General features: G+C 40.3%; 1 protein-coding gene across 1 annotated transcript in view; it reads right to left on the bottom strand.

The window, feature by feature from the left end:
* Positions 1–1,534: 1,534 nt before the first annotated feature.
* Positions 1,535–15,266, bottom strand: part of ift172 (intraflagellar transport 172) — a 100,269-nt gene continuing 86,537 nt past the window's right edge. Inside the window, exons 43-48 of the mRNA XM_080192330.1 lie at positions 15,112–15,207; positions 13,815–13,874; positions 9,372–9,470; positions 6,133–6,286; positions 2,334–2,425; positions 1,535–1,814 (exon numbers count right to left, since the gene is read on the bottom strand). Of these exons, the coding sequence (XP_080048456.1) occupies positions 1,725–1,814; positions 2,334–2,425; positions 6,133–6,286; positions 9,372–9,470; positions 13,815–13,874; positions 15,112–15,207 (591 nt within the window). The 3' untranslated portion in view covers positions 1,535–1,724. The remainder of the gene's footprint in view (positions 1,815–2,333; positions 2,426–6,132; positions 6,287–9,371; positions 9,471–13,814; positions 13,875–15,111; positions 15,208–15,266) is intronic.

The raw sequence follows: 15,266 nt of genomic DNA, 5'->3' as shown, positions 1-15,266 counted from the left end.
TTTAGCCATAATTTTGAATTATTTTACTAATTTCTTTAATCCAATATCTACATCACTCTTATTACTTTCACCTGCTACCTCACATCTTTAGCTGCTGATTCAGCTTCTAAATCACTTAGTACCCACAATGAAACAGAACAGATAAGAACCCCTATTGGTTTTGACTTGTTTATTGTCATTATTATTATGAAAATCAATATTGGGAGTGCTTCGGAATCTTAAAATCCATTGTCGTTTTTTGAAGAAAAAAAAAGCTTGCAAACATCCACCAAAATATCAGAGCTCAGCAAAGGTATAAGGCGGACAATAGAGATCAGTTGCCCATTTTCCTTTGCACTAGAACAAGGCAGAGTGTACAAACAGCAGACAACACTACAATGTAGTTGTTAATTTAATGTTAATCTGTTGTCTCTTTGGAGACAATAAATTGGGGCCCTTCCTTTCTGTTGTTCTAGTGAGGCCAATTACAAAAGGTATCTTGGATCAACTTTGCTTCAGCAAATTCCTATGGCTTTGAACTCGTTTTAATGTCCTTCTGGAGATAGTCCACCTCAAAGGCAATGGGAAGAAATTTTCAGTATTTAGCATGGTTTCTGAGCATCAGAAAACTCCAGTATGATTCCCAAGCTGGCCTGCAAATTCACTGCTCCCACCTCTGACCAGAATTATTCCTGATGAATCTGTCTAGCATGTTATCCATAACTGACTCTCCCAAGCAACCTAAGTTAGAGCAAGACACCATTTGAGCGCTCCTGTGAGAGTACCCTCTCCTGAATGACCCATTGCAACAGCCAGATCACCAATAGAACTCAGTAGATAACAGAATTTAAAAATGTTTCACTTCCCAGCTCCAATGCAAAGATGCAAATAGTACTTGAAAAGTTCTGAAAACCGATTGTCAACATGCATAAAGAAATATGTGTTGGAGTTAAATCAAAGTAAAGGACACAAATTGGTTACCTGGCACACAAAATGGATTCTGGGAAGGGACATTCAGAGGCACTGACTTTGGCCACGGACATTACACAAAGAGTTAAAACCTGTAGTGTTTAAATTACTGTAGGAAACAGGTCAGACCTTGAGGTACCTTAAACTTGAGATAAAAGCAGACCCAGAACAATGAGTTTGATAATGAGATCAGCCACTGATGGAAACATAAATGCATAAATGTATATAACAGGATCAGCCATTGATAGAGGACATAAATGTACCAACTCTATGTACAATGATGTGATAACTGTCAATGTGTATAATTGTGTATAATGATGTGTTAACTGTCGATGTCCATATTGTCTATTCAATTTGTAATGATGTGCTAACGGCGAATGTCTACTGTCTATTATCTAAAGAGTATAAAAGATGCTCAACTACCATTGCGTAGTTGAGAAGGTAGCTGCCTGTACTGTGGAATGCCAGCACTTCTCCCAAAGCTTTACCTGAATAAAACTGTTTGTTGAAACTCCAAGTCTGACCCCAAAGTGGTGAATTTCCCACAACATATGTATAACACAAAATGACACAAATGCAAAATAACCAATTGTCACAGTTTTGTTTATAATAGTTTTATTTATATAGTAACTCTGAAAATAAATACAAGTCCTCACCTCAAAATGAAAGAAAATAATGAAGCAGACTGTTGGGTGATATATTGGTGAGTCCGTAGATTTTTATAGAAATACAGATAAAATATAGTTTTATAGCAGGTGATCATTTTTGAATCTTTTTCATTGGAAGGAGAAGCTAGCGCTGGGGAGGCCTCCACACCACTGACTGACAAACTTCAAGACATCTTGACACTCTGGGCTGTGCGTTGTCTAGAAATTGAATAAAATATTTAATAATTATATATTAAAATGTATTGACTATATTTTCCCTACTAAAAATTGGGATGTTTAAATTATTAATCATTGTTTATGCTAAATTCCACACAAATAATTTTGTCTGCATGTCAACTTTTTTGCAAGTACCTTAAAACTACACTCCCCCTATGGTTGTACAGGTGGAAATACGGGAACTCAAGTATAATGGCCACGTACCAAGAGAGATTAAATATGTACTCCCTGCAAGAACTGTTAGCAACTAAAACATTTGTTCTATTTATTACCTAAACAATTGCTCTCTCCTGAATTAACCGTTTATAACCCAATCACCAAGATTAGATGATGCTTTATTTAATTTTGTACTGGACTGAGAACAGGAGCTGAATTAATATAACTTGCAATCAGTACGAGTTCAAATCTTCAGACCCACTACATATTTTGTGATAATTACTCACTGCTTTTGGGAGAATTCTCAACACATCCTGAACATTTAGAAACTTTGCAATGACTTACTTTCACTGCCATGAGAAATTTGTTCCAGTCATCTTTGTTTGCTGCTTTCCCGGGCTTTTTGAATTCAATTTTGTTACGAAGTACCGGATAACCTAAGTTATCATAAAATAAACGATTACTCAAGTATATGAAAATGAGTAGCTTACTTGACACAAGTTCTGAACTTTTTGAGGTGATCTGTTTGTAGAGATCTCATAATGTTTATAGGGACAAAGAGGTTCGAAGTCATCTTAGGTTTTTAAACCATATTTCCATATTAATCCCAATGATACAGTGGCTATACATGCTACGTGGTATGGTACTGACCAATTTAGAGCAAGAAGTTTATGGGTTCAATTCCGATCTCAGTCAGATGGCAACAAACTTTCACAATTCACCTCTGCATATCGCTGGGCTAGGATACAGCAAGATCTTTAGAGGACAGCATTCGCAGATGCAGATGTGCAATAAAACACACTGTGCCTAAGCATAGAGTCTCAACCAATGGTACATGAGCACCAGTCAAAGCCTGATAGGCTCATTTGTATTTGTTGAGCCTACCAGCAGGCAATGCAGAGCAACATCAGACTCTGGTCTAGTCCCCTTTGAGCAGAAAAACAGAATGATCTGAACGTTGAGGCATGTGCGAGGAACGAGAGATGACTATGCAAGGCAGGAGAGAGGCAGAAGCAGAAGATCTTGTGTTTTACTTTTCCAAAATAAGACACAGCCAGCAGGTTTCTTGACCTAGGGTTGGGGGCAGGCCAGCCAGCAACAGTGAGGCAAGGCCCAAGATGCTGGGCAAAAGCCATAAGCCAAGGTGAGCCAGCTGGTCAGCAGTAAGGGGAGCAGGTGAGATGCGACTTGACTCAGCCAAGGCTGAGGAGGCCGGCTCCTACAGATGCTGCATCTGACTTAGTTATGATACCTCCCAGAACAAACATACGTACAAAAAGGTTTACCGGGACTTGCTATTATTGGATTTAACACTGAAGAGTATTAGTACTTCCCAGAGGAACAGGCAGAGGTGCATTAAGGAGATAAAGTAGGCAGAGGTATACAATATTTGGCCAGAGCAGGAGAAAGATAGTTGATATCATTTGGCAGGCACCATGTAGTGAGTACCCAAGGGTAAAACAACAGTGAATTTAATTCATTCATCCACTGCCATCCAATTGATACAAGCGGATTATTCAATTCCCATACAATTATGGGTGACAGATGCAAGCCACTTCACTCTCTGTCTTCTGATCCCAGTTTCTTCAGAAATACTGGGCAGTCTTCTATTTAGCTTATATCATAGGTTGTACTGGGAAGAGGGGAGGGGGCTTTTAGATATTTAAACAGCTTTGGGGGAAGTTGGCTAGTCTGATGCTAGTCTGGTCAGGTCAGGTCAGGACATGCAGTTTGGGATGGTTTGATGTTAGTCAGGTCAGGTCGGGGGAGTCAGAGGTCAGGACGGTGATGAGTGGGAGGGGAGTTGGGACGTAGGGGGCGGGAAAATAATCAGTTGTTTACTTACTCAAGAGTTAGGCTAGGATTTTTCCGTCTAACATTTCCTGGATAACTGATACAGTAAGTTGGAATTGTTTGAAGTCACCAAGTGCTGGAGATTTTTCGGACAGTCCCAGGAAACAGGGGACTTCCATAGGGTCCTGAAACACATCTTGGGCAGCACGTCCAATCTCCCAACAATCTGGAGACTGGAAGATCTGGGCAGTACAGACTCTGCTCAACTCAGTTTCTCATGGAAGATGATACAATTACATATAATCTTTGAAGAATATAATGCTCACCCCTTCCTTAATAATTCACAATTCCAAAAAAGTAATCCAATCTGCCCTCTCTATTTCTCTTTTTGTAACTAATTTGACTTTGAATTGACCCACTCAAATTTATTCTCCTACTCAATCCTTTCTTTGGTGCCATCAAATTGTTTAATGTATCTGGTTAAGGAGAAACTGTCTGTTTCATTTATATGAAGATTCCAAATGTTCCATTTCCCGTGCATTTATCAGCTGGTTCTTCCATTCACAGATGCCATCAGACTTGCTGAGGTTTTCAAGCATTTTCTGTTTTTGTTTCAGATTTCAGAATCCACTGTAATTTGTTTCTATCTTTGTTTTAATCACCAGTTAGTCATAGTATACCAGTAATATTTGGCCAATTATTTTACTCTTTTTTTTCTCCATTTCCTCCCCATTTTTTCTCTCCCAGTTTACTTCCCATTTGTGTTGAAGAATTCTATTTCTTGGATTGTTCTGGTGGAGCCCTGCAATACTCAACAGAATATACAAAGATTTGGGGTGATCTGTTGCAAAGTGCACAACGTGCCATTCTGAGGAGATAGCCCTTGCAACTAGTTATATGCTGAGCAACTGAGGAGCAGGAGGAAGAAGAAAGAAGAAGAAACATTAAGAACACCTTTCTGGTTTGGCTGTCCATGAATAGTCCATTTGACCGTGATGCCAGTAAATGCAATCCTACTTTTTCATTGATCAACAGCACCACACTTTATTTAGGCACCTCTGAGCCTAAGCAGATGCTGTGATGCTCAGTGAAAATGCAAAAATAAAAGCCAACACAAAAAAATTCCAGTTCTGTAGAAGGGTCTTATGAACTTAAAACATTAACACCATTTCTCTCATCATAGATGCTGCCAGGCCTGCTGAGTTTATCATTCAGCATTTTGTTTTAACAAAATAATTCCACCCAGATTTACAAACCAAACCATGCTCTTTTGCATGCTAATCCCTACTGTGCAGTTCCTAAATGCCTGGCATCCATGTGCCTTTGCCTGTCTAGTGCTCCCCGCAGTGCTTGTCCCATGACTGCAGCAAGGATAGTGGAAGGCTGCTGAATGTGAATGAGATGATTGCAACAGTAAGGATACTGGTAAAATGGTAAGAATGGGAGGATAAATGCTGTCATCCTGACAGTGGACAGCTACTGCCACTCCTCATTTGATGCCCCATCAATGCCAGTAATCTGTTACAGGCCAGATTTTCATCTGCTGTGACAGCTTTTGAACAACAGATCTGAACTTGCAGTTGATTGGTCTGAGCTTTTACAGCATGGAGGTGATCTTTCATTACAGAAGTCTGAGCTTGCATTAGTGCACCCATGCGTTGGGTGACTTCTGCTTGTGTTGAAATGGAAGCTGACATGTTGGCTATCAGATGCCACATTATGGTATTATAGCACTGCTAGCATAGGCTGTCTGTTTTGGAAGAAAAGGCACGAGTTAAAGCCACATCAAAATCTTGTTTACTTATCAAATTTAGCCCCAACCAGTTGTCATAAGTGAATTTACCACTGGCAATGCCAGACATCTCATAGCTTCTCCAAGCAGTTGCTTTTCATATTTGCATCAATACAATGAATCAAGTTATGTGACTAAGTAAGAACTCTAAACCCAAATCTCATATCATCGCACAAGTTAGGGCAATGCTGATATTGAAAGGGTAGATTTTTTACTACGTTTTTAACCAGATTAAAAATGACTGAGGATTGTTTTTAAGGATGAAGAAGATTAAATAAGTGGTCACTTGCTGGTACAGAGCTTGAAAACAGATGAAAAGAGAGACGAGTTACCAAAGTTTGTAATCTTGCATTCAGTAGGACAAATGCAAGAATGCCAAGTTTCAAACAAACATAGATTGGTCAGCTGGGTGACTCATTGACCAAGACATTTCCGTGAGAAAAGAGACAGAGAACCATAGTTTCCCCAAATATGTGTTCTATTTTCCCATAATTGGCATCCCTTAACAAAATCAAATGTAATTAACCCAAAGCTGGACTTAGCATCAATAATAATCACCTGTTATTATACAAGGAAGAGAACGGATGCCAGTATTTACAGCCAATAGAGAGGCTTCATAAGTGTCTCGTTCATCTGCTGGTAGAACTTGCTCAACACGCTGATCCATTGACACTGTGAGAACCCAGTCCCTAATTTCTTCACGTTTATCATCCTGGAAAGAAGAGAGATTACATTTGCAATGTAACATTAATTTGAAAGCATCAGCATTTGTTTCTGATCAGCCAGTTAGCTCAGGATATCAGAACATGTGTGTAGACTAACAGTTTGACTAAAACAACTGCCACTTGAAGTTCTGATGAGACTTGAATGAGGAAATGCATTAAGTTAAATGATTGAAACTTTCAGACTGTAAAATGGGTGAACCACTGCTCTCGAAGTTACATGAGCAATCTCAAGACTGCAATAACATTACATGGCCTCTCCATTACAACATTTTCTCTTTAATATCTTAATTGGGAGGTGAATGGGCCTGGATAAACATTCAAAGATTGCAAAACAGATAAACACCAGATGAGCCAGGTCACAAACCAGCTGTCAAAGGTCAAAAATATTCTTCATGCATTCAGGGGATGTGGGCATCGCTGGCTGGACCAGCATTTATTCCAGATCCCTAATTGTCCTTGAACAGAGTGACTTGCTGGGCCATTTCAGAGGGCACTTAAGAACATAAGAACATAAGAAATAGGAGCAGGAGTAGGCCATCCAGCCCTTCGAGCCTGCCCCGCCATTCAATAAGATCATGGCTGATCTGTCACTGCTCAGTTCCACTTTCCCGCCCTCTCCCCATAACCCTTAATCCCCTCTCCTATCAAAAACCCATCAACCCGCGTCTTAAAAATATTTAGCGAGGTAGCCTCCACCACTTCAACGGGCAGAGCATTCCAGAGATTCACCACCCTTTGAGTGAAGAAGTTCCTCCTCAACTCCGTTCTAAACTGCCCCCCTTTTATCTTGAGGCTGTGCCCCCTAGTCCTATTGTCTTTTTTGAGCGGGAAGAGTCTTTCCACCTCTATCCTATCCATCCCATTCATCATCTTATACGTCTCAATGAGATCTCCTCTCATTCTTCTAAACTCTAACGAGTACAAGCCCAGTTTATTCAGCCTCTCCTCATAGCTCAACCCCCTCAACTCCGGTATCAGCCTAGTAAACCTCCTCTGCACTCCCTCCAAGGCCAAAATATCTTTGCGCAGGTGCGGCGCCCAAAAATGCACACAATGCCCTATACAGCTGCAGCAAGACCTCCCTACTTTTATATTCAATCCCCCTCACTATGAAGGCCAGCATCCCATTCGCCTTCCTGACCACCTGCTGCACCTGCAAGCTGGGTTTTTGCGACTCATGCACAAGGACCCTGAGGTCCCTCTGCACCTAGTAGCTCACTCTGCTTCCCTCTCACTCCGCTGCCCGCTCAGACGCTGCCCGCTGTCTACACCAGGCCTCCTTTTAAACCTGGCGCTGATTTAAATCTGATGGCCCACAACTGCCTGCTAACCACTCCCTCAGAATTCTTAAAGCAGTAAATACAATAAATAAATGCTTTAAACAGTTCTACAAAGAACAAAGTGCTTTAAACTTATTTTAAACTGGTTTTTAACAGGTAAAATCTTAGCTCTCTCTCTGCTCCTTCACTCGTCTGCTCCAGCAAACAATGGAAGGCTTCACCTTGTGGTCAGTTGATATTTAAATCTGATGGCCCACAACTGCCTGCAAACCACTCCCTCAGAATTCTTAAAGCAGTAAATACAATAAATAAATGCTTTAAACAGTTCTACAAAGAACAAAGTGCTTTAAACTTATTTTAAACTGGTTTTTAACAGGTAAAATCTTAGCTCTCTCTCTGCTCCTTCACTCGTCTGCTCCAGCAAACAATGGAAGTCAAACCATTGTTGTAGGTCTGGAGTCACATGTAGGCCAATTCAGGTAAGGTGGCAGATTTCATTAGTAAACCAGATGGGTTTGTATGACAATGGTTTCCTGGTGATCATTACATGTTTAATTCTAGATTTTTATTGAATTCAGATTTCACCATCTGCAGCTCTGAAGAGTCAATGGGAGGCTCTCTAGCGCACAAATAGCAGCAAACCCCCCCTGAGATTGGAGCTGCTGATCTGAAGGTGGAAACTGGAAAAGACAAGTGAAAGCAAATGTATTTTTGTTTTAAATTTTATCTGGTTTTAAAAGCCACATCTGTCCAGTCTTAATCTTAGAAGGGCAATTACACGAAGGAACAGCCTGTAGCTGCAGCAGTGGCCAAGCAGCTGTTCTGAATTCCGGGTGAGGGGTCCCTCATGTATCTCATTGGGCCCTTAGCCTCGCAGCTACTGTGCCAGCTGCCCACATTGTTGAACTGGTTCCAATCAGCAATCAGTGGCACAAAGTTGCAAACCTGCTCATCTCTAATCCAGACCTTGACCTGCTTTAAATATCCAGCCCTTGGGTGTCAAATCTGTCACCGAAATGAGCATCTGATCACATATCTGCACAATCACAAATAGATTGTCTATTTCTGCCTTCTTAACATCGCCTACTCCACCCCACCTCAGTTCATCAGTTGCTAAACCCTCATTCATACTTTTGTTAACTCTAGAGTTGACTACTCCCATATTCTGCCCATCTGTAATCTTGAGGAAGTCCACCTCCACTTCCATTATCCTCTCATATGTCCTTTAGGATGCTCCTTAAAATTAACGTTTGACCAAGCTTTTGGTCCTATGCTCTAATGTCTCTTTATGTAGTGTGGTGTCAAATTTTGTATGATAACACTTCTGTGATGCATTTTGACATATTTTACTACATTAAAGGTGCTATATAAATACATGTTACTAATTGCATTACTGTCTATTGGTAGGAGCCACAGAGAACATAGGAACATCAATTAGTTTAAATAAACAGCAGTAAATGTCATTGGTGCCACAGAGGACAGGGACATTTACTTGAATGAAGGGGTTTCATCAATGACCAAGGATGTGTTCTAAAGACACTTAAACATTCAAGTGGAGTCCCCATAAATGTTTTTACATTCCAGCCTATCTAAATTCATTTCATCTACTTCAGATACTCTTTACCTTAGGACCTTTTGTAAGCGGCTGCTAATGCTATGACTCAAAACAAACTAAGGCTGCATGAGAAAAGAAAAAAATTAAAATTCAGATCCAGGGTACAGATTTGGAATCATATGACATTACTGCCAACAGATATATTATAGAGACCCATGACATTCATTTTGAACTTACCAAAATGTGCTGCTTTACAGGAACAGGTATTTCAAATGGAATATCTGTATCTTGAAAATCAGAATGATCAAGTGCATCAAGATTCCCCTCCTCAATTGCCTATAAACATAAGATGTGCACGAACATTATAATATTTAGCCAGCACTTTGAAGACTATTTTGTTCATAGAGCTAATCAACTCCAGTGTTTTAGCTTCAAGGAGAAAACAAGAATAACAACAGCAACAGTAATTTGCATTTATATGGCATCTTTGACATAATCAAACCACCCAAGGCACTTCACAGGAGCATTATCAAACAAAATATGGTACTAAGCTATGTAAGGAGATATTAAGGTAGATGATCAAAAGCTTGGTCAAAGAGATAGGTTTTAAGAAGTATTTTAAAGGAAAAAAAGAGAGTTTGAGAGATAGTGAGGTTTAGGAAGGGAATTCCAGGAAGTTCTGATGAACCCAGTTTTATTTTTTACTTCTGCCCTGACAATTTCCTTATAAGTTACAACAATCTCTTAGAGGCCAACCCAAAAGGTTTGACAGCACGTTCTAAATCCGCAGCCTCAACCACCTAGAAGGACAAGTAACACAGATGCACGGGACACCACTACCCTTAAGATCCCTTTCAAGCCACACATCATCCTGACTTGGATCTATGGCCAAAATTCCAGTTGTATCTGCCAGCAGGATTTAGCAGTCCGGGTGGCAAGGGATGCAAGCAATGGAAAACCCCTGTTGATGGTGGCAGGACCAGACGATCCTGCCACCGCTAGCCAATGACAGGCTGCCTTGACCACTGCAAAACATGTGCAGGGGCACAAAAAATTCTGTCTGATCTCATCATTGCTTTGCTGTCGCTGAGACAAAATTCTGGAACTCCCTTTCTGTTGGAGGACTTCAAAATACTCTGGGATTTAAAACACTAATGAAGAATATTAGAACAGAGTGGATTAGTTTAGGATAAGAATTACAGACTTTCTTATATATATTTTACACAGGTACTGTCTGCATAGAAATACATATAACCACAGTTAGAGAATTTAGACATGTATTTTTGTAACTATTATTGAATAGACATACTGGCTAATAGTACAGGGTTCTAAGGCATGATGGGAAATGGGCCAGTAAAGTGAACCACATTCCTCATAATAATACTTATAGAAGCATAACTCTTATCAGCACGAATGCCAGACAACTCTGTGAATGAAACAATCATTGAACAAGGACAAGCTAGTGGTTCATGACAGCTAATGAATAGGTCAAATATTCTGCCAGATAAAGAATTTAGGCCAGGTGGCCATGGGAAAGTCAGACAGAAACCACCAGAAATAATTGTTCCCGCGCTGTCAGAGAATATCTGTAATTGGCCAAGGAACATGGCAGTTGTGACCTGTACTAATGATGACTGGCTCATGATGAGCCAGAAGGCAGGTAAAATGTCTTTTGGAAGTTGCATAATTATGTTGCCAGTATGATGTAACTTCAGAAAAGAGTTGGACTGCCCAGCCCTTCTCTCCCAGCGTGTGTTGGTCAATAAAAAAAAAGTCTTTCACCAGGACGCTATGTCACAAGCCTTTGTAATAGATCAATACTTAGCCTCTGAAAACCCTACACTTCCAAACAACACTGTGGGTATTCCTGTAAAACATGGACTGCAGTGTTTCAAGGCGGCACCTGGTCATATCTTTTCAAGGACAATTAGGGATAGGTAATAAATGCTGGCACAATCAATGATGTCCACACCTCAGAAATAAAGAGGTATGCCACAGTACTCTAGAATTCACTTCAATCCTCCTTCAGCTATGTTCTAAGGTAAGATTCTACGTGGGTTCTTTCATTAATTTTTTGGCTATGCAATCTTTTACCTATATCAACCTCGTAACTTGGATGCCTCAGCTCCTTGTTCAGGTTGCTGCAAGATACCCAAATGCCTTCCCACAGCTTTCGAACTAACTATCTGACTGCTTACTGTCATAATGCACTGTGAGGACCATGAAACATTCCTTCTACTGCTGTAAATTAGAGCAAAACTCAGTTTTTGTTCATGAACTCCAATAACTTCCTCAGCTATTCTGACACCTTTTCCAACTGCAATTCATGCAAGGGCTATTTTCTTCTGATAGTTTCTCAGCCTCAGTTGCCTCGGATCTGCTGTCACCTTATATGCCTGTGCTTCCAAAATGTATACCCCTCAATCAAAGATGGCTGTCCACCATGGTGCTTGACCATATCTGTTCCATTTCCTGTACTTTTGCTCTCATCTCTTTCCCTCACTCCAGAACCATGATAGCGCTGCCCTTGTCCTCGCTTTCTACCCCAACAACCTCTGCATTCAACTAATCATCCTCCACCCTTCCCACCACCTTCAGTCTGCTAACACCAGCACAACTCTTCCTCTCCCTCTTTCAGTATTCTGAAGGGGCCATTCCTCGTATGACACTCTGGCCCAGATCAATAGGTCTCTAGATATTAAAGATATCAAGGGATCTGGAGAGACTGTGGGAAAATGGTATTGAGTTAAGCGATCAGCCAAGATTTAACTGATTGGTGGAACAGGCTTGAGAGGCCGAATAATCTACTCCTGTTCTTATGTTCCCTCCCCTTCTCATGCAAATACTAGCACAAACACTAAACACTCCTTGTGGGTTGAAAGCAGCTTACTTGTACCTCTTTCAATTCAGTAAACTATACTTGTCGCTCATGTGTGGTCTCCTACTTATTGATTCATTGATAGAATGTTGGGACTGTACTGGAATGATCTCCTAATGCATCTTGGCACCAGGGAAGTTACCCAGTAGTGGAAATGGCAGTAGTTTGGCTGCCTGCTCATTGCGGGCAGGGGGCGAATTTAGACAATTAAAGGCCCTATTAAGAGCCATTTTCTGGATTAGTTGCATTTTGCCACTGGCAGAGCTGCCCCTACATCTTCAAGAAGGTGGTATCTCTGCAGTTTCCTGGGAGCATTGGAACTAGAGGCTGCATGGCTCAAACAGGTAGTTGCCAGACAAAAAGGCTAATCACACAGTCTGAATGCTGCCACTGGAGCAGTGTTTCCTCCAATCCAGTTACACTAGTAGTCCACGGGAATGACCAAACAAATTTACTGCCCAAATTGCCAGGAATATAAATATTAGGCTTATGTTGTTATGTATGCAGCTGAACAAGTCAGGCCCCAGGGTGGAGTCTGACTTGATACATCCTAACTTTTATTTTTTGTTTAGAAATGTGGAGTGCGGCAACTGAACAGAGTCACAGAGACTGCTGATGTACTCTGACAAAATAAAAATTTATTCAACAAGAAAAGATGAACCATTTTACACAACTCTTTCATCCCAACTATAACTTTGCAAATATATAGAGATTCATACGTTACAAAATCTACCTTATACTTTACACAATCTACATAAACCAATAGGTGATGTGGTGAGACACATCACATCTGAAACCAAAAGACACATGCCATCACAGAGTAGAAACTTGTCACATTGTGAACCAACTGGTCATACTGAATTCTGCCTTTCACACGAGGGTTTCCAATCATCATTCTGTAAGAACTCATGTTAGACTCTTTCCCCAAACAATGCTTTCTCTTGGATGTCTTCAACAAGAATACATCTCCAGGATTTCACCCTCCCTTTTCCAATGTTCTTCTCCCCTGAAGAGTCACAGGCATTCATGTTTTGCTTTCCACACAATCAGATACCCAGCCATGCCAACAGAACACCACTGTTTCAAGGAGTCACCAACCTCTGGCTGTTTGTACTGATTTCCTGGCTTTTCAGAAGCCCACATTATTTCAGGTCTGCATGCTGCAGCTCTGTCTTTTAACTTGCAACATCTGTCTCTGCTTCTCACTCTTAATTTCACTGACTAGGATCTGGTTATGATTCCTGTCCTTGTTTCTTGCCTTAGCTGTCACCTTGGGACTTTTTCCTGTTCCTCCCTTGTTTTTTGCTATCTTCTTCTTTGAGACTTGCTTTCTGTCCTTGTACATTGTCCTGCCTGTTCCAGTAGTTGCTGTGGAATTGGTGTTTTCTGTCTGGATCACCTCTTTCCAATTGCACTGAAACTGTCCCTGTGGGCCTCTTGTTGCTGGGCAACATCATAGTTTTTTGCCCCCTACTTTAAGAGTTATAAAACCTCATTAAAAATGCAGATATGCAAGCAAACCCTCAGACTTACAGGCAACCATTTAAAAGTGAAACCAGACAAGTTTCCTTAACACACAATTGCAGAAATATAAATTAAGCTTAAACATAAAGCTACTGTAGCTTATGCCCTATGCACACACAAATATAAAGAGATATAATTTTAGGTAATTTATATTACCTAACAATGATGGTAATGCTTTAAGTTCCACTTCTCTTTTCTTACATTTGCTGAATTATAGAGATAAACATTTTGAAACAACATTAAATAATAGACTGAAGTTAGAAGTTTAGAGCACTTACATCACAAAGATCCAGAAAACGATTCAGGAATATAAAAGCCATGTTCTCCCAACCAATTGCCTGTTTTATTAAGGGGGGAAAAAAGTCCACTTAAGTATTGTTGCTAAGTAACCAAAACTGCATGGATGTCAAAACCTGGAACCATGAGAAGGTTTTGAAGGGTGCTTTAACATTTCCGTGTGGTTTTGTGACTTGCTACAATTCCCATTTCAGAGTCTGCTATTGAATTCACCGACCAGTCTCAGTTCCACATCCAAACTGCTGCAGCAATTTAGTAGTTTTGGTGCCATGAACTGACAGAAGTACAAACAAGTAACAAAAATGACACAACAGAAATAAAGGGCTGAATTATGTGCCCCTGGTGGGTGTGTTTCCCATGGGGGGGCATGTAAAATAGGGCAGGCACCGATCCCACCATCTTCCCACCCACCCCTGAGCTGACCCCCATAATAGAAAGGCTGCTGAAATTGACAGACCCACCTATCATATTAAAATGACCAATTAAGGAACATTAGGCATGTTATCAAGCCTAGTCAGCCTAATAGTACTCTGCCCATGCCATTATACATCTGGCATGGCAGCAGGGCGCAGAAGGAAGGCCAATTTTTAATCTCAATTCCCTCCATCCCCCTTCTCCCTGAAACTCCCAAACCCTCCCAGCCTGAGACCTCAGACTTACTACACATCTGGCTGAAGCTTGAATGATACAGATTTTGAATTCTAAAATTATTAAGGCTAACCACATCAGTTCTGAACACCAATGTATCTGTTAATAATGCATAATTTAATTATACTGTTCATACTAATTAATATGGTCCCAGGCTAAAATTCTTGCATTATGAAGGAAAGTTAAAAGTAAATTTCCTAGAAATAAAGAATTTGTATTTATAAAGTGCCATATTATGTTCTCAGAATGCCCCAGAGTACTTGGAGCTGACAAAGTTGCTTTTGAGGTGCACTATGTGTATAGTAGGCATAAATGTTCAGCCAGACTTCCTAAAACTAATTTGAATATTAACAAACCTTTTTTTGCTACATCCTCAACCAAATTCAATAGCAACATACTGTTACTTTCCGTTCCTGGAAAATTAACAGAATTTTGAGAAAAAATTCAGGTGCTATTTTAGTGACAAGAGTGTTCCTTTTCTACAGTAACTGGTGAGGAATTTTGTATGCATCTGGTATTTTCCAGTTTCATTCTTAAAATTCATTACTAGCAGAGCTGATCTGTAGCACACTTACAATATAGTCATATTGCCATTAAAAGTAAAGTCACAGGTGAAGATAGAACTTATACCTTTGCTGCCATGCCAGCTTCATAAAATGCTTTGTCAGCAGGGATGATGTCTGTGTGACGCAGCAGAGAAATGGATAACTTTGCTGCAATCATGTCCTGAAATCAAGAATCATTTAAAATGTTTAAATCTGCAATAGATTAATAGATTTTAAAAA

The sequence above is a fragment of the Carcharhinus amblyrhynchos genome, chromosome 7, assembly GCF_965287045.1.
Source record: "Carcharhinus amblyrhynchos chromosome 7, sCarAmb.v2.hapA, whole genome shotgun sequence".
NCBI classification, from domain to species: Eukaryota; Metazoa; Chordata; class Chondrichthyes; order Carcharhiniformes; family Carcharhinidae; genus Carcharhinus; species Carcharhinus amblyrhynchos.
Note: the sequence above shows the minus strand (reverse complement) of the source record. Positions and strands in the feature narration are given on the sequence as shown.